At 31.4% G+C, this 17810-nt stretch overlaps 9 protein-coding genes across 9 annotated transcripts; 4 read left to right on the top strand and 5 right to left on the bottom strand.

Annotated features, from left to right (window-relative positions):
- Positions 1 to 87: 87 nt before the first annotated feature.
- Positions 88 to 474, bottom strand: GO595_007873 (Histone H2B; the record flags this gene model as incomplete). The annotated part of the gene is made up of 1 exon (XM_067921384.1): positions 88 to 474. One exon carries the CDS (start codon positions 472 to 474, stop codon positions 88 to 90), a length of 387 nt encoding a protein of 128 aa, XP_067771707.1.
- A 305-nt stretch (positions 475 to 779) lies between these two features.
- GO595_007872 (Histone H2A) lies at positions 780 to 1181 on the top strand (the record flags this gene model as incomplete). Its single annotated transcript, XM_067921383.1, has 1 exon — positions 780 to 1181. One exon carries the CDS (start codon positions 780 to 782, stop codon positions 1179 to 1181), a length of 402 nt encoding a protein of 133 aa, XP_067771706.1.
- A 334-nt stretch (positions 1182 to 1515) lies between these two features.
- GO595_007871 (uncharacterized protein) lies at positions 1516 to 2976 on the top strand (the record flags this gene model as incomplete). Its single annotated transcript, XM_067921382.1, has 1 exon — positions 1516 to 2976. One exon carries the CDS (start codon positions 1516 to 1518, stop codon positions 2974 to 2976), a length of 1461 nt encoding a protein of 486 aa, XP_067771705.1.
- A 548-nt stretch (positions 2977 to 3524) lies between these two features.
- Positions 3525 to 4067, bottom strand: GO595_007870 (actin-related protein 2/3 complex subunit 3-like; the record flags this gene model as incomplete). The annotated part of the gene is made up of 1 exon (XM_067921381.1): positions 3525 to 4067. One exon carries the CDS (start codon positions 4065 to 4067, stop codon positions 3525 to 3527), a length of 543 nt encoding a protein of 180 aa, XP_067771704.1.
- Positions 4068 to 4218: 151 nt separating this feature from the next.
- On the bottom strand, positions 4219 to 4803 carry GO595_007869 (ras-related protein Rab-13; the record flags this gene model as incomplete). The annotated part of the gene is made up of 1 exon (XM_067921380.1): positions 4219 to 4803. One exon carries the CDS (start codon positions 4801 to 4803, stop codon positions 4219 to 4221), a length of 585 nt encoding a protein of 194 aa, XP_067771703.1.
- A 900-nt stretch (positions 4804 to 5703) lies between these two features.
- On the top strand, positions 5704 to 6021 carry GO595_007868 (uncharacterized protein; the record flags this gene model as incomplete). Its single annotated transcript, XM_067921378.1, has 1 exon — positions 5704 to 6021. The coding sequence occupies one exon, from the start codon at positions 5704 to 5706 to the stop codon at positions 6019 to 6021; it is 318 nt and encodes a 105-aa protein (XP_067771702.1).
- Positions 6022 to 6274: 253 nt separating this feature from the next.
- Positions 6275 to 7981, top strand: GO595_007867 (RasGEF domain containing protein; the record flags this gene model as incomplete). Its single annotated transcript, XM_067921377.1, has 1 exon — positions 6275 to 7981. One exon carries the CDS (start codon positions 6275 to 6277, stop codon positions 7979 to 7981), a length of 1707 nt encoding a protein of 568 aa, XP_067771701.1.
- A 1801-nt stretch (positions 7982 to 9782) lies between these two features.
- GO595_007866 (manganese-transporting ATPase 13A1) lies at positions 9783 to 13313 on the bottom strand (the record flags this gene model as incomplete). The annotated part of the gene is made up of 1 exon (XM_067921376.1): positions 9783 to 13313. One exon carries the CDS (start codon positions 13311 to 13313, stop codon positions 9783 to 9785), a length of 3531 nt encoding a protein of 1176 aa, XP_067771700.1.
- Positions 13314 to 14640: 1327 nt separating this feature from the next.
- Positions 14641 to 16227, bottom strand: GO595_007865 (Thioredoxin family protein; the record flags this gene model as incomplete). The annotated part of the gene is made up of 1 exon (XM_067921375.1): positions 14641 to 16227. The coding sequence occupies one exon, from the start codon at positions 16225 to 16227 to the stop codon at positions 14641 to 14643; it is 1587 nt and encodes a 528-aa protein (XP_067771699.1).
- Between the last annotated feature and the right edge of the window lie 1583 nt (positions 16228 to 17810).

Genomic DNA, 17810 nt, shown 5'->3' with positions numbered 1-17810 from the left:
AAATTAAAAGTTAACGCTTGCTAATAAAAATACAAAAAGATAATAAATGAAAAAGAATTATATGTTTAATTAAAATCGCTAAAAAATTTATTCAGCATTGAACTTGGCAACTGCTTTACCACCTTCTGAAACTGCATGTTTGGCAAGATCTCCTGGAAGAACAAGTCGAACTGCTGTTTGTATTTCACGAGATCCAAGTGTATTACGATCATTCATATCAACAAGGCGTGCACCTTCACGTGCAATACGTTCGAATATATCTGTTACAAAGTTGTTCATAACTAACATAGCTTTGTTGGAAATACCAATATCTGGATGAACTTGTTTGAGTACTTTGAAAATGTAAGATGAGAATGATTCATTCCTCTTCTTATGGCGTTGCTTCTTCTCCTTTTCGGTTTCAGCTGGGGCTTCTCCTTCAACTGCTGGCTTCTTTTCGGTTGGAGTCTTTGATGCTGGTTTCTTGGTTGACATTTCTAAAAATGGTAATTAAGAAAAAACCCTCCAAAAGAAGGAAATATTTAAAATGTCATTTTGAACCCGAATTATTTTAATTAAAAAATTCAAATCATAAATCATGACAATTTAGTTCCAATGTTTTTGAATGGACTTTTTTGAATTAATTCTACATAATTATAAGTACCGTTTTGCACCCATGTTTTTTTAGCGATTAATTTTCTAGGAATCCCGCAATATATATGTGTCGTTTTGGGCCAGCACAATTTATAAGAGTGAATTGCGGGGATTTTTTTGAATGAGGACAAAAAACAATTTTTTTCATGCCAGCTAAGAAAGGTGTTAAGAAAACAGCTACAAAAACAGCAGTTGATGGAGAACGTGCTCATCCAAAGACAAGATCAAGTCGTGCAGGACTTCAATTCCCAGTAGGTCGTCTTCATCGTTTCCTTCGTGAAGGTCGTTATGGTGACCGTGTTGGTGCAGGTGCTCCAGTATTCATGGCAGCAGTTCTTGAATATCTTACAGTCGAAGTTCTTGAACTTGCCGGAAATGCAGCTCGTGATAACAAGAAGACAAGAATTTCACCACGTCACATAATGCTTGCTATTCGTAATGATGAAGAATTGAATCAACTTCTTTCTAATATTACAATTGCATCTGCAGGTGTTATTCCACATATTCACAAGGTTCTTCTCGGACAAACCAAGAAGAAGGAAGAGTAATTATTATTTGTAAACTCTACTTTCAAGGAATTTGGTTTTATTGAAATAATAGAAAAAAATAATTTTGATCAAAAACATTTTAAAGTTTTCGTCACCTTAAAAAATTTCTGGATTTATAACTGCATTGCTGAGTAAGCAAATTGTCAATGATTATTTTCTTAACATGGTATCTTATTTCATAATAATGAAAAAAATTTATAAACTGCTTGCTGTTAAAATTACTACTCAGGAGCAAATTTGTAAGATGTTACACTCAATGTACATGAATATTTAATAATAATATGAATATATGTATTTTATCATAATTTCGTCAACTTAAACCAAAAGTGAAACTATGTATTTACTGACTAAAGTCATTTGGTTAACAATATTAGATAAACATATTTCCTCAAAAACAGCTCAATACATCCCAACATCAAAAGGTTATGTGACCGCTTTACATAGCAAAATATTGGTCAACGGACCGAACCAGAAAATGAAAAATGGAGCCAAAAATCTTGATTATGGTCCATCCGTTAATGATTTTTCAGATGTAGATCCGCAAGTTGACCCACGACATTCATATCAATTCGAAGATCCAATTTCTCAAGTTATAAATTCAATGAATATCCCATTTCTTTCATATGCTGCTGGGTATTCATCAACGCCACCTGATTCTGTTCATGGTAAAAATGTTGAAATGTGGACTCTTAATCAAATCTATCAACTTCGATCAGATCTGATTACTTTAAGTATTTTAATGGACAAAGAAAACGACAGTATTCGTGAACAAATTCGTCTAGGTTTTGAATCAATTTCAACGTCACTTGAAGAAAGTGAAAGTCAAGAAAGTTTTCGAATTGATCCCATCTCATATCATACCCGTCAATCACCAGATCCTCGATATACATCTATATCTCGACCCGCCACTCCACTTACACGCTCTACCAGTTCCATTATGAAAAATCATTCTGAGTTAACCAAATACAAACCCAATTCCACTCGACGTAGTACCAATCAACAGAACAAATCCATGTCTCGTGACACCATCTGGTGTAATGTTGACATGTTTCTTCATCCCATTGATAAACTTGGTCCAATTGAACATTATTTAGAAGAATCCAAATCCATATCAGACAAACAATGGCTAACGGAACCACTTGGCCAGCATTATTCCTATACAATTACACGGCATCCAGGTTACACAAGTGATCCATCCAAAGAAAAACTGATTGTTCCATCTCCGCCAAGTTCTACTTCCTGTAAATCGGAAGTTTCCACATATCTTCATAGTCGTCTAATATCAGCAGTAGTACCACTTTTAAGGAGCACTGATAATGACGCCGATGAAGAAGAAGAAGAAAACAGCGAAATTGTTCATCTTGAAGAGCAAACACCGAACACAAGTTCATTGATAAAAGAAATACAATATGCGGAAACTAAAATAACGCAACCTGCGGAAACAGATTTTTGTTCTTATGGACAGTTAAGCGTGAATGAGAAGTTAGTAATGGAATTGAAATATGTCGGAATAGAGTTGGGCGATGGGTTTGAGCCTTCTGATGATAGTCCTTTGCTGAAAGAAATGGCGAACTTGTTTAGCCAAGAAGAGGCAATACTTAAGGAGACAAATAAATGGAAGAAATTGGTTAAGGATTACTTGGTAAAGAAAAAAGATATTATCGAAGAAAGAAATAGGAAAAATAAGGAATGGAATGCACATATTAACCATTTGCACCAGGAAGAAAAGGCAAAAAATCAGATAGAACATAAGAAACTGAGAAGCGCTAGAGCATTCTCGTCGGATTCAGATTAATGCGTTTGTTGTTATTTAATAAAATATAAATATCGTTTTATGATTTTTTTCTATAATTATTGTTATGAAATTCGTAGTAAAGTAAGCACAGATAAATTATCTGTGTAATTTTAATGTTTAATATAACTTTTAGATGTAAATTAATATTAAAATATATTTTAATTTAAAAAAATACCTTAGATAAGGAAAAGTATATAGATACACAAGATAATTTATGGGAAAATTGAATTAGAAAGAGTGCTATTCCGTTTGTGTATTCTACATTCATATAACAAAGATGTGTTTATGGCTTTGAGCTTATTTTCAGAATTTATTTTCACATACTGTTGTTCTATTGTGGAAAAAATTTAATGTATTTTAGCTCATAAATAATATAATGATAAAAAATTATAAAAAATATATATTAAAGAGATAATACAAATGAAAGTTACCATAAAAAACAAAGAAAATAAAAATGATTTTGATTTTGAAAAATATTAATGATTAATCATTAAAGTTATCACGAAATTTAAAATTAAAAAACGAATTATCAGAGTTAATTCGATTGTTTAGTTAGCCATTTCTTTATCCATGAACTTACGTGGAGCGAAGCAGATCCACCATTTATCGGCTGTTCCATCCTTGAAAACAATATCAAGGAGACGGTTTGCAGTCTCGTTACGAACAACCTTGAAGAAAGCAAGAAGGTCTGCTTTTTCGGCATTGCTCTTTGGAGCTGTAACGAGAGATGCTAAGATGAAACCACCTTCACCAGGAATTGGGAAAGCGTTCATGCTCCAAGATTGAATTTCCTTTTGACACTTAGCCTTATCCTTTGGGTTCTTTGCGAAGAATTTAAGGCATTTCATAGCGAAGAAAGTAATGTAAATAAGAAGACGATCTGCGTCATTCTTAATCTTGAAATCACGCATGAAAATGTTTGTACGGAAATGATAAAGAGCCTCATCTACAATATCGAAAGCAGGTGTAGTTTGTCTTTTTGAAGTATCACGGATTGGAAGAATTGGAATACCAGCAATAACAGGAGCACCAGTATTGACGAAAACGGAGTTCTTGGAGTCGGCAGCTGGTTCAGTTGGGAGTTTAGACATAAGTGGCACTTTTCACTTATTGAATGAATTCAATGTCAAATCGCAGCCAATTGTCCCTAAAACCGATGACACTTTTACAGACGACACTTTTAACCGTTGAATAAAGAATTTAAAAGAGAAAATTTTTATGATTTCGATAATTAATTATCATTCAACACTTGTTTTTCTTTTTGCTTGTGGCTTTTAAATCAATGTGCCTGGTGTTGCTTGGTTGTGTTTGACTTGCTGATTCAGCGATTAATTGCTTGGCAATCACTTTGAAGGCTTCTTCAATATTATAGGCCGTTTTGGCTGACGTCTCAATAAATTCCATCTTGAGGTTTTTGGCAAGTTCTCTGCCTTCGTCTGGAAAAACTTGTCGTTTTTCTTCCATATCACATTTATTCCCAACAAGAATTAAAGGGGCGTTCGGAACAAACTGACGAACTTCTTCTACCCAATCTGATATTTTCTTGAATGACTCATGGTCTGTAATATCATAAACAATAATTAAACCAGATGAATTTCTGTAATATGATGTTGTAATATTCTTAAATGATTCTTGGCCAGCGCTATCCCAAATTTGTAACTTGACTTTTTTGCCATCAACGGAAATTTCTTTAACTTTAAAATCAACACCTATTGTTGATAAAAAATTTTCTTCAAATGAATTATCGGCAAACTGAAGAAGCATGCATGTCTTTCCCACGCCGGATTCACCGACAATTAGAAGCTTATATGTTGGTTCTTGGGACATCTTTAAATATTATTTAAATTTTCGAAAGATTACAAAAAATTGACTTTCAAAAACGAACAACCACTTTTTCACAAGAAACTATGGGCTTTTGAATCAAAACCAACAATTTCTGAAAACGATGATTGTTTTGGAGAAAAAAGTCAGGTTATAGCTATAACGGCGCCAATAATTATTTGAAAGTTTTTTTGTTTACGTTTAAAAAAAATCACCATCGAGATGAAACCAACAAAAATCGAAGTGATGAGAGAATATCATCAATTATGCCAAGAATTGCTTCGCGTTAAAAAAGAAAAGGATGAGATAGATGATGAAATTTCGGAAAAGAAAAATCATTATGATTTGTTAATCAAATCTATTCAACAAAAAGAAAAATTATTGAACAAATTTGTTACAAAAATCACTTTACGTGAACAGGATTATAATGAGTTATGTGAAAAAACTGAAATTATTTCAGATGAAATTAAAAAAGCTGAAACAACAAAAAATAATCTTTTAAATGAAATATCAAAAACTAACCAGGAACTCAAAGAAGTGAGCAATGCATTACAAGCCAAAAACAATGAGATTAAAACAGCAGAATCTGAACTTACTGAAATAAGAAAAAAACAATCAGAACACGAAACTAATATAACAGAATTAATTATTAAAATTAAAAAAGCAAATGATGATTTGCAAGTTATAGAGATAAATATTTCATCTAAAAATTCGAAATTAAATCAAATTAAAAATGAAATAAAACAATCAAAAGAAATCCTTTCTAACAAAAAACTTAAACTCAAAGCCCTTAATGATGAGCACGAACTTATTAACAAGCAACACCATGAAGATCTCACAAGAAATAACAAATTAAAAGAAGAAAATCAACAACTTGAAAGTAAACTTTCGAATGCTGAGAAACAAATGGATGATTATGAACATAAAATCAAAACATTAAACGATGAATATAATCAAAAGATGTCGGAATTATCAAAAGTTCGAAACTTATTTACGCGTATATCAACGTACGAAAAAGAGTATTCTGATATTGAGTCGCGAATTTTGGAATCCAAAAAAGTTGAAGAAGAAATCGAAAAAGAGATCGTTGCCAAAAGGAAGAAATATGCTGACATTTTGATGAAACTTTCTGATGCAAACAAAACTTACGCTGAGATGATGGATAATATTGCAATGATTTCTTCACAATCTGATGGATCAGAGCCAAGTGAAATGGATAATTAGTTCACGCAACGTTTTCTAAGAACTCCGAATAGCAGAAGCAATAGTTGATGGAATTGAGTCGCTGTGTAAGCATTTTATTCCTTTTCTAATTAAAATATTTATTGAATCTTCAAAATTTTTTATGTAATTACTTGTTATTTTATTTTTCATACAAGCTATATCTTTAATGCTTTTTTCTTATATTTTTGAAGAGTTTTGCAACGATATTAGTTTTGGCTTCAACGTTCCCATTATTTGGGGCACCCCATTCTAAATGTCTCTTGGAAAATTTGAAAAAGAGCCGCTTCCAATCTCACAAGAATTCGATGCTCGTCACAAACGATTCTCTAGTAAGGTGGATATTGACAGATCTCGTTGGAGACAAAGAGCTCTTATTGATTCTCCAGAATATAAAAAAATGAGAGAACGCGCAATTCCAATTGCTCGTGCTGTGGCATTTGGTAAAATGTATCTTCCTGATCACCGTTATATATCACCAGACATCTTAATTTCATTAATTTCACAACATCTTCGAACCCTTGGTCTTCTTGAATCTCAAACATCTCTTCACTCGGAATGGGATGGAAAGTTTGAAATTCCTGCACAAGTTTCACATTCGCAACTTAATATATTAATTCAACATGGAATATATCGAGCTGAACGATTTTGGGATCTAACTAAACCATCACAACGTTACGAGGAGAAAGAACGTCTTTCCTTCCTTGATGAGGAAATTTCTCGAACTATTGGTGGTCTTCCAGTTATGACAGATAATTCTAAACCATTAGAAAGCGAAAAACTTGAAGATCCTACACAGATTCTTGTTGATCCCACAACACATGAGCTCCAACGTGCATCACTTAATCAACTTATTTTACTTCTCACATCCAAAACCGATATCAAACTTACTGATGTCGCAACAGCTTTTTGTCTTACATACAAAACATATGCCACATCTCAAGTACTATTTTCAAAGATTCGAGAGCGCTTCATGATGGTAATCAAAAACGACGACAAATATGAAATCGACAAAACATTTGAACTTTTTGGGGAGTGGTTAAACGTTAACGGCGATGAAATTGAACAAACTGTCATTGATGCTGTCAAAACATTTATTGACAAATATTTACGACCAAATTTCCAGCGCCATTGTTTACAACTTTTTGATAAGGCTACAAAAAGTACCGAAAAGAAAAGTGACTATTCCCAATTCCCACCAGTTAATATTGGGAAAACAATACAACTTTGGAAAGGCAGCTTTAGTGTATTTGACCTTCCACCAGATGAATTTGCGAAACAATTAACAATATGGAGTTGTTCCAAATTTTATGCAATACAACGTACAGAACTTTTAAATGCTTCTTGGGAAAACGCACGCTTAATGCATAGATCACCAAATGTAGTAGCATTAAATAAGCATTCTAACCAAGTAACAAATTGGGTTAAAAGTAATATCCTATTAGGGAAAACATTTGAAGCCCGCGTTAAGCTTATTTCATACTTTACACAAGTCATGCGACATCTTTACAAGATGTACAACTTCTATGATACATCATCAATTTCATTTGCATTAAATAGCGAACAAATATCTCGACTAAAGACACACAAAGATGCATTAGCTGTAAGTGACCATAAGTTTATCGATGAAATGAATTCAATTTTCGGTGATTCAAGTACCAAATTAATACAAGAGCAACATCAAATCGCTTTAAAGAAAAAAGTTCCCTCGCTACCACATTTAGGGGTTCTGTTAAACTTCTTGGGCAGATACGATGCAACATTGCCAAATACAATTGATGGATTAATTAATGTTGTCAAATGCGCGAAAACTTATAAATTAATTAAAGACATTGAAGTGTTCAAGAAGCCTCAGTACCAATTCTTACCTATACAACAAATTCAAGAAATTATTGGTAACTTACAGGCAATGGAAGAAGAAGCAATGACAATGGCTTCGGCTGAAATCGAGCCAGACAATTGATTGTATTGTAAATAACTTCAAATTTTATTTGGTAAGTAAAAAATCGTTATTTAGAAATATCACTTTTTGCCAATAATTTGAGAATAAAATTTAGTAGAGATCTTAAAGTTGAAACCAGAGAAAGAACAATGGCGTTCGATTTTTCAGAATGGCTAGTGTGACTAGGCATAATGAGAACACAAATATTATATAATCGGAAAAGTTTCATTGCTTCAGGGCAAATTCTGCTAAGGTGACCATCAAGAACAAGTAGAATTTCTTGTATACTTAAAGGATATGGAAGTTTGATTTGCTGTTGCTTGTTGATGTTATTGATGACAATTAGAATTTTCGTTTGTAATTTTTGCACGAAGTAAATTTACAATTCCTGTGTAACCTTTTTGTTGTGCAATTTGAATTGCTGTTTCAAAATATTAAAACATTTTCCAAATTATTCAAATGAATATATTTTGCATTAACATCAATTACTTCTTTATCTAAAATATATTTCACGAGTTCAATATTTCCTGATTCTGAAGCAATTGGCAAAATATCTATTGGAATTTGATTATTTTGAAGGAAGTATTTCACTAGATATAAATTTCCATTTATTGCTGATTCATTTATATTATCAGCATTAACATTAATTCCTATTTCGGCCAAAAATGCTAAGATTTCATAATTATCTTTTGTGATACAAAAACTGATCAAATCATTAGTTTAATTTTCAGAAATTTTCGGTATTGATTGTATTTTTTCTAATTTATTCTCATAAATATATTTAAAGATATCATTTTGATGAAATTTAATTGCTGCTTTATATTGGCCTTCAAATGATGAATGATTTTGTTCACATAAATGAATTATCTCTAAGTTTCCACCTGCAATTGCATATTTACCTGCATTTATTACATTTGCACCATTCATAATAAGTAAATATTTAAAACATTTAATTGATCAAAAAAATACTGTATAATCCATTAATGTAACATTTTCTAGGTTAATGAATGAATATCTTTCATAAAGTGATGGTTCAATATATTTATTAAAATTAAAATCATTTTGTGATGATATTTCTCGAAGTTTTTCGATTTCATCATTTCGAATTATTTTTGCAATTTCATTTGGATTATTTTTTTCTTTAATTAATTTCTTATGAAGTTCAAAGTTATTTGCTGAAAGTTTATCATAATCATTGGATTATTTCCTTCTTATGAAGTGTCCAATCATTCTTTGGTAATTCTTCAATTTCTTTCGTGTGTTTTTAAAACAAATTAAAACTTTTTTTGTTTTATAATGAGCAAAATATTTTTGAATTAATAATTTATTGTAATACTTATATCAATTAATTTTTGTTCGTTCATTTTCTTGATTAAATAATCTGATTCTTGTGTGTTCATTGTATTTATCCATATGGATAAAAATTGATATTAGGTTAGCGATATTTTGATTAATTTCTTCTTCTTTCGTTTGAAGTGTTTTTAAAAAATTTAAGTAAATATCACATTCATGTTTTTGTGATGAAAATGTATTACAAACTAATTTACTTATAATAATATTAAATGTATTTGGAAAAATTGAATCAAAGAATCCCAATACTTTTTTAACAGACACTTGGAACTTTTCTTCAGTTAAACAGAATACAATTTTCTCAAGCTCAATTAGAGATTTCAAGCAGGTTGATAGATCATTCAACTTTTTTTCTCCTGTGTTTATGGTAGTAAGCATTTGGTTCTGTATAAAATGTAACAAAATTTTTTTAACGATATCAAAATTAATATAAATTAAAAATTATTGCAACAAAAAGAGTTTTATTTAATTTTTAATTTGTTTTCTTATGTTTTTGTTTTCCATCTCCCATAGCTTCTTCAGCTGCTTTTCTTGTCAATTCAGCCTTTCTTAATTCTCTTTGAGTATTTTCTCTGTTTTTATCAGCAATTGTCTTTTGCATTTGCATATTTTCCTTTAACATTTCCATGAGACCGAATTCGTGATATTCTTCTGGTAAAATATCGTCATCATTTGAAACGTAATCACTCAAAGCTTCGACAACTTCATCTTTCACCAAACCTTCGGAAGCCTTTCTATTTCTTCTCGAGAAAATCCAAAGGCACAAAGCTTCTGACAAGAAGGAAAGTAATGCATCCAATATACAATAAGATGCGAACTTAATTTGGAATGACGTTGAAGGATATGGTACTAATTGTAAGAACTTAGTGATCGACGGGTGTAAACCTATCAAAAGTGCACCGATCATAACCGCTGATAAAATTGTACCAATTAATAACATTTTGTTTTCAGTGAATGATTGCATGAAAGGACTACCTCTATAATTGATCAAGATTGTCACAATTTCCATTTCCGCCTTCATTATGAACATAGCTGTGTTTAATAACGAAGGTGAGAAATGTGCGAGATAATTAAACTTATCAACTTTATAACCAGCTGCATATACAAGTTGATGAGTTAAATATAAAAATAAGAAATGAAAACCAAATTGTAAAAGTACAGAACATATTAAATATAAATTAAATTGACCTGGAAAAGGTCTTTCAACAGATAATTGACGTTTTGGTACAGCCCATGAAATTGACATCGAAGCAATCATTATAATGGATGATGAAACCATCATTTGCCTTTCACCAAAACGAACATTTTCGATGAATAATACGCTGAGTGTATAAGCGCCTATTAAACAATTTAATGAAAGTTGTTTAAATAGGTCTAATGTACTTGAAAGTGTTGATCTTCCATAACGAATTATATCGATACATCCACTAACTGTAGAACGCTTAGATACAAATGGCGATGCTATAGAAGCAGCTCCAAGTTTCGGCTTATATTCTTCCATTTCTTGTAGACTTTGTCCATTGTTATTAGCTTCTGCAGATTGTTCAATTAAACCTACGCCAACATGCGCTTGTTTAAGTGCGCCAACATCATTAGTACCATCGCCACACATTATAGTCTTTTCTCCTAATTGATTTAACTTGATTATTATTTTCTCTTTCATTTGTGGTTGCATACGTGCAAAGATATTACATTTCTTTACTACTTCTTCGAATTCGTTGTCATTTAATTTATCAATAGCTCGGCCTGTATAACATAATTCCATTCCATTGTCATCCTTAATTTCATTACCATTCTCATCTGTTGTAGTTAAGTCATGAATTGCGATTGGATCTACTATCATATGAAGTGTTTTAGCAACATGACATGCTGTTAATGGATCATCACCAGTTATAATGATGACACGATGTTTCTTTGATAATAATTCGGCAATTGTATCTTCACTTCCACGTTTTAATGCTGCAGAAAATATGATAAAACCTGAAAATGTCATTCTTTGCTCAATAACATCTCGTGGCGTTTGTGAATCAAATGTTTCTTTCGTTTGACCTAACTTACGATATGCAAGTGTTAATACTCTACAACCTTGTCGAGTATAATCACGACAAACTTGATCATAATTCTTAGGTACATCTTCTAATAATTCTTTTACAGTATCTGGTGCACCTTTCATTAATGCATAAAGTGTCGATGTCTTATCAACAGTACAAATTGTTGTCATCCTTCTTAACTCAGATGAGAAATGATATGATTTAATGTTTTCAATATTACATCTTTTATGTTCTGCTATACCACTTGTAGATAACTTGAATTTCATTGATGAAAATGCTGTGGCTTCAAGTGAATCACCTACAAGTTGACCATATTTTCCTCGAATTAATGAATGGCAACCACCAATTACCCATAAAGCTTCAATTGGTATATTATCAGAATCATTGAAATAATTTCCAGTAATTTCCGCATTCTTTTTACTTGGAGGTGCATTATTCATATCATCAACACCTATCATTCGATATTCTTCTGCTGTTAATGTACCTGTTTTATCAAAACAACATACAGATATCATTCCTGCAAATGGTATACGATATGGTTCAGTACAATAAACTTTAAGTTTAGAAAGTCCTAATAATGATGCATTAACATTAAAGTTAAGTTGTACTGGTAAATCAGGTGGAATTGTCGCTGTTAAAATTAATAATGTTTCAACAATTAATCGAAAGTTATTAATTGTTCCTGCTTTCTTACCTTCAATTACTACATATGTAGCAGCTATAATACCAAATATACTTAAGAATAATAATAAATAAAATGAATCTTTGCTTTCGACTGTCATCTTATCTGATGCAAACATAATAGTACGGATTAATCGACCTTGTGAACTTCCTAATCCGGTGGATAACACTGTACAAATGACTCCTTTAGATGGTAAATTCTTTTCTTCTGTTGGAATGATTTGTTCAATTGTTGTGCCACCAAATAATATATTACGTCGATTCTTAGCAAGATCTAATTGTAAATTAGGTGATAATGAATTAATAGGATCTTTAACTTGTGGTGTCGATTCGCCTGTTAACATTGCTTCGTTAACTACTGCGCGTCCATTTATAATGACAAAATCACATGGACATAATACTTCTTGATCAAGTAATACTAAATCGCCAGGAACTAATAAATCGCTTGTAATCTTTTTCCATTCCCCACTACGTTTAACATATACTGTAACTGGAGGAGTTTCAACTCCTCTAAGTTCTAATAGATTTGATTGTCGTGTACGAACTGTTGTACCTTCCATGAATAAAAGCATAACAAGAGAAAATAAGGGATACGTCCAATACTCATCTAATAAATAACATAATATTGAAAAAACTTGGAAAACAAATAAAGGTGAACGAATTTGATCAAAATATAATTCAATGAATTTGGGTATAGGAACAGAATATGAGTTCTGGCCGTAATGTAGAAGACGTGTGGCTGCTTCTCGATCAGTTAAACCTTTGTTAGAAACATATTCGGAAACTGTTAAATTAACTGGATACTTAAGTGAACACCATTGGCCATCAATGAGCTCACGCTTCTTTTGTTGGAAAATTGTATATGGTGGTTTTCCTTTCTCACGATTAAGCTTGACAATTCCTGGAGTTCCATGATATTGTTTGGGATAAAATGCAACATGTGTTGCATTCTTTTCGGACGCCTTCATGTAATGGAATTTGCATCGAATATTAACACTCCAATAAGGAAGAAGTAATAATAAAATTTCGACAAATGCAAGGATAATTGGAATCATAACATTTAGAGTATATGGTTCTAATTTTGGTACGTCAATGTGATCAAAAATAAATGCAAATGAGGAATTTGAAGGATAATCTGGTTCTTCATCAATCCAAGAATCTTGAATATGTTGAATGCATGGACGAAGCGTCAATGGGAAAATAACAAGAAATATTATTATTTCCCATCTTAGCCATAATGGTCTTTGTTTTAATAAAACAGCTTTCACCATTTTTGGCCAAACAAACAAAAAACGTTTAATTTGATCGCAAAAAAATCTGGAAAATGCTTTTCAGCGAGACTTTATATTGTAAAATTATGATTTACTGAAGCTCTTATCAAGATCAATTTCAAAATCCAAATATGAAAAATTTGGTAATGAAATTGAAATTATTAATAATAATGATACACAGCTAAAATATATTTTTTATTGATTCTTCAATGCTAATACAAGCTAAGCAAAATTATTATTGCAACTCTAAATATATGAAATAATTTTTTATAAATTTTAGAGTAATAATTTTTTTTTGTAAAAAACAATTTAAATTTATATCTAATATAAAATATTTAAAAACCTATTTATAATCATTTGATTTATTCTCTTTATGAGTGAATATTATAAAAAAGTCAATTTTTGTTATAAATAATATTAATTTAAAATATGCAAGTTACTCATTTAATTGTGAAAATTAAAAATTTAAAAGTACTAAATTTTTAGTGAGTTTATTTGATATATATCAAATATGATATATATTTTAGATGATTTTGATAAATGTTTTTCTTATTTAAATATTGATATTGTTGTTTTCATTAAAATCTTTTGCAAATGGATCAACTTCAATATGATCATTTTGTGAAAAGACTGTCGGTATTTCATTGATTTCTGTTTCTTCTTGATTAAAACTATTTGATTCTTCAATAGTGGATTGTTTCTTTTTCTTAATAACTTTAATTAATATAATTATCATTATAATAATAACAATAATAATAATATAAATATTCGTTTGATTATCATTAATAATATCTTCAATTTGAGCTAAAATATATAAATCTGAATAATATATAAAATATTTTGAATATATAATAATTGTATAATCATAAAATACAATTGAAGTTTGAAATCAATTTGTGAAATAATAAAAGAATTTGTTAAATAAGAATTATATACCGAAAATGATTTTGTAAATTATAAAATATAAGAAATAACAAAAGAATGTGTGAATGTTATATTTGATATTATGAATTCAGAACAAGTATATGATTTAGTAAATGTATTTGAATTTGTTAAAGAATTACTTTGTGCGAATACATTTGTTGGTGAAAATGAATTTGATGGTGCAAAAGTGTTTGATTGTGAAAATGTATAAGTTGAATAAGTTATATTAATTGTTGGAAGTTCTAAAGAAATAGATGGATCTTATAATTTTAATGAAAAAATCAGTTCATTGAAAACAAAATTTTGTTTTTTAAAGTATAACCAAACGCAGCGCACAAGAATTAGCAAATTGTTAATTATTCGTTCAATTATTTTACCAAACACTGAAACATTTTTCTTTTATTTAATACTTTACCATCAGTTGCGCTCTTGGCACCAACTTCAAATCGCTTAATGTCTCTGCGAAATTGTTTCTAGTTAACACTCTATGCGGAAAAGCGATCTCAAACGACACGTTCCTCACCACTCTCACTCCGGACACGTTTTGTCTCAAGAAGTTGTACACGTCTTCCAACGTTTGGTTTGGTGCGAACTTTTGCACCTTTGCAGTTCCGTCTGGCAGCACCAGTCTCAGCGTGCACTCCGTGTGCACTTTCGGTGCGTTACTTTGCTGTTGCTGATGTTGCTGTACATTTTGTTGTGGCTGCGGCTGCGGTGCTGCTGCGCCTCCGTTTTGTCGGCGCTTTTGTTCTTCGCGCTGCGCTTGGATTCGCGCTTTGACTTTCTCGCGCTCCATCTTGTCGCGGATCTTCTCCCTCTGCATGTCGCGGAGCGCTTGCTCGCGCTTTTGCTCTTCGATCTTCTTCTTCAGCTCGAGCTGCTCAAGAACTTGTTTGCGGCGCTCGAGTTCGCTTTGCGCGCGCGCTTTCGGACTTTGCTCAGCTTCTTTGGCCGCGCGCTTCTCTTTGATTCGCTCTTGGTACTCACGGATCTTGGCGTCGATTTCCTCCTGCGTCTTTTGGTGCTTCGGCATTGGAATTGGTTCGCCACGTTCGATTTTGCCGATGATTTCAATGCAGCGATCGATGCTATCAGGGCCAACAGAATTTATGGCCATGTGGGCAAGCTCGTCGTCATAGCCCATCTCAACAAGAGTGTTTTTGACGGCTTCGCCTTCGGGAGTTAACGGTTTCATGAGATCATTTGCAACTTGGGCAGACTTTCCGGATTGCTGTGGTTGCTCTGGAGATGGCTCTGGCTGCGATGGTTCGGTCTCTGTGGATGGCTGTGATTGAGGTTGTGGAATTTCTTCTTCTTCCGGTTCGTTTTGATGTTGTTCAATGTAATCAAGAATGGCGTCAACGTCGCCACCATTTGTACCTTTGTAGGCTTTGAGAATTTGATTATCTGTGAATCCCATATCAAGAAGAGTGGATTTAATACCCTCGGGAACAGTAGTGAAAGAAGGCTTTGCAGGGGCTGGTGCAACAGGTGCAGGTTTAGGAATTTCTGATGGTTGGGGTTTTGGAGCAGCTGGTTTTGGTTTGGGAGCCTCGGTGGGTTGTGAGCCTTGCTGTTGCGCTTTGAGCTGTTGCTCGCGTTTTTGACGAAGTGTTTCCCAGAAATCTTGTTGTGGAGCAACAGGCCCTAAAGTATGAGCTGTACCAACGCACGATGACATGTGCTTTTCAATAGTTTGCTTTATTTGATTTTTATCAGCGCCAACAATTCGGGCAACTTCATTACCATTTTTGATGAATACAAAAGTTGGAGTTGCATGGATTTGATATTGACGGGCTTCAGTTGGGCAATCGTCGCATTGGACAGTGCAAAATACAACATTTTTATAAATTAGGACTAATGATTCCCAATAAGGATGAATTGCACGACATGGTGGGCAATTTGGATTACTAAAATCAACTGCGACTAATTTTGAACCAGCAGAATTTATTGTGCGCGAAAGAGTTCCATCACGTACGAGAATTGACATTATGATTTCTAATTTGCCAATTTATGATCGTCCGACCAATTATAGTCTTAATTTAAACGTGCTATGATATGGCACTTTTCGGAAAGTGCTGGGGCTTATGGGATTTAAATGGATGCTAAGTCCCTTGAAGAAATCTTTCTAGCTTGTTTAAATCCAGAAAATCCTAACTTTACAAGGGCAATGCATGAAATTAATAATTTATTAAATACACCACAATTTATTCAAACATTATTTGATTTTTATAACTTTACTCAAAACATTAATATAAAGACCCAATGTTGTATATTTATTAAAATAATGTTGAGTAAATTTTTTGGAAATTATTCAGATGAATTTAAACATACAATTTTCATAAATCTTTTAGGATTAATTCAAAATCAAAATGTTCCTCTTCAATGCTTTGATTCAATAATATTTGTCGTAAGGAATTGTAATTATTTTATACAATATATTTCTGAATATATTCTCACAAATCTTCAAAATAAAACAAATTATTTTAATATTTATCAACTAATAATTCCACTTTATTCATTGCTTGAACAGTTTGGGTTTAATTCCGAAGCTTTAAATTTTTTAATTTCCGATTCATTAAAAAGTGAAAACGATTTTTTAATTCGTGGATCAATAGAACTCTTAAAATTAATGGACATCACAACAAATGACTTTCAATTTGCATTTCAACAAATTGCACAATTTACAAATCGAGATTTCAATATCCAAATGTTTATATTTATTTGGGACAGCATATCAACTTTCATCAAAAAAAATTATTTCAACAACGAAGAACTTCAATTCATATACAATAATTTACTTCAACAGATATCAAAACGAAATATTTATAATTCACAAATTCGCGCTATTTTATTTAATTGTTTAATTAACTTTTTCGAAATCGGACAAACAGAAGAAACATTTAATATAATTTTAACAATATATATTAATATACTACAACAAAATATTGAAGAAACACATGAAATACCCGAAACATTTTTAGATGAATTTGACACATTATTAATGATAATCAACGAAAACAACAGTTATTATTTAATAATTAAAAACAAAATAATACAACTTCTCGAACAAGATAATATTTTTTGTTATATTATAACATTATTATTTTATAGTGAAATTCTTTTATATTTGACTGATTTTGTGATTAATGATTTTGATTTTTTTATTAAAGTTTTATCAAATTCAATTTGTTCGCCAAACATTTTATTAAATGAAACTGCATGTTATGTAATTAAACATATACCAAATACTTTAAATGATTATTCATTATATGCATCTTCATTTATTGAACAAATTTCTTTGTTCTTAAGTAATGTAAATATAAATTATTCGTTTTATCTTAATGCTTATGAAGCATTTATTAACACATCGAAATTTTTGGATTGTTTAGTTCCGGGGATATTTAATAAAATAACATCGAATTTGACTAAATTAAATGAAGAAAACTATGAGTATTTTATGCCATTAATTATTATAGCATTACAATTCGATCCATTAATATCTGAAAAAGATCAAAATTATCTTCGAACAATTTGTTTTGAGACATTAACTAATTATAGCAATTATTGTAA

The sequence above is a fragment of the Histomonas meleagridis genome (assembly GCF_020186115.1).
Source record: "Histomonas meleagridis strain 2922-C6/04-10x chromosome Unknown contig_6, whole genome shotgun sequence".
Taxonomy (NCBI): Eukaryota; Parabasalia; order Tritrichomonadida; family Dientamoebidae; genus Histomonas; species Histomonas meleagridis.
This window is presented reverse-complemented; position numbering and strand designations above follow the sequence as displayed.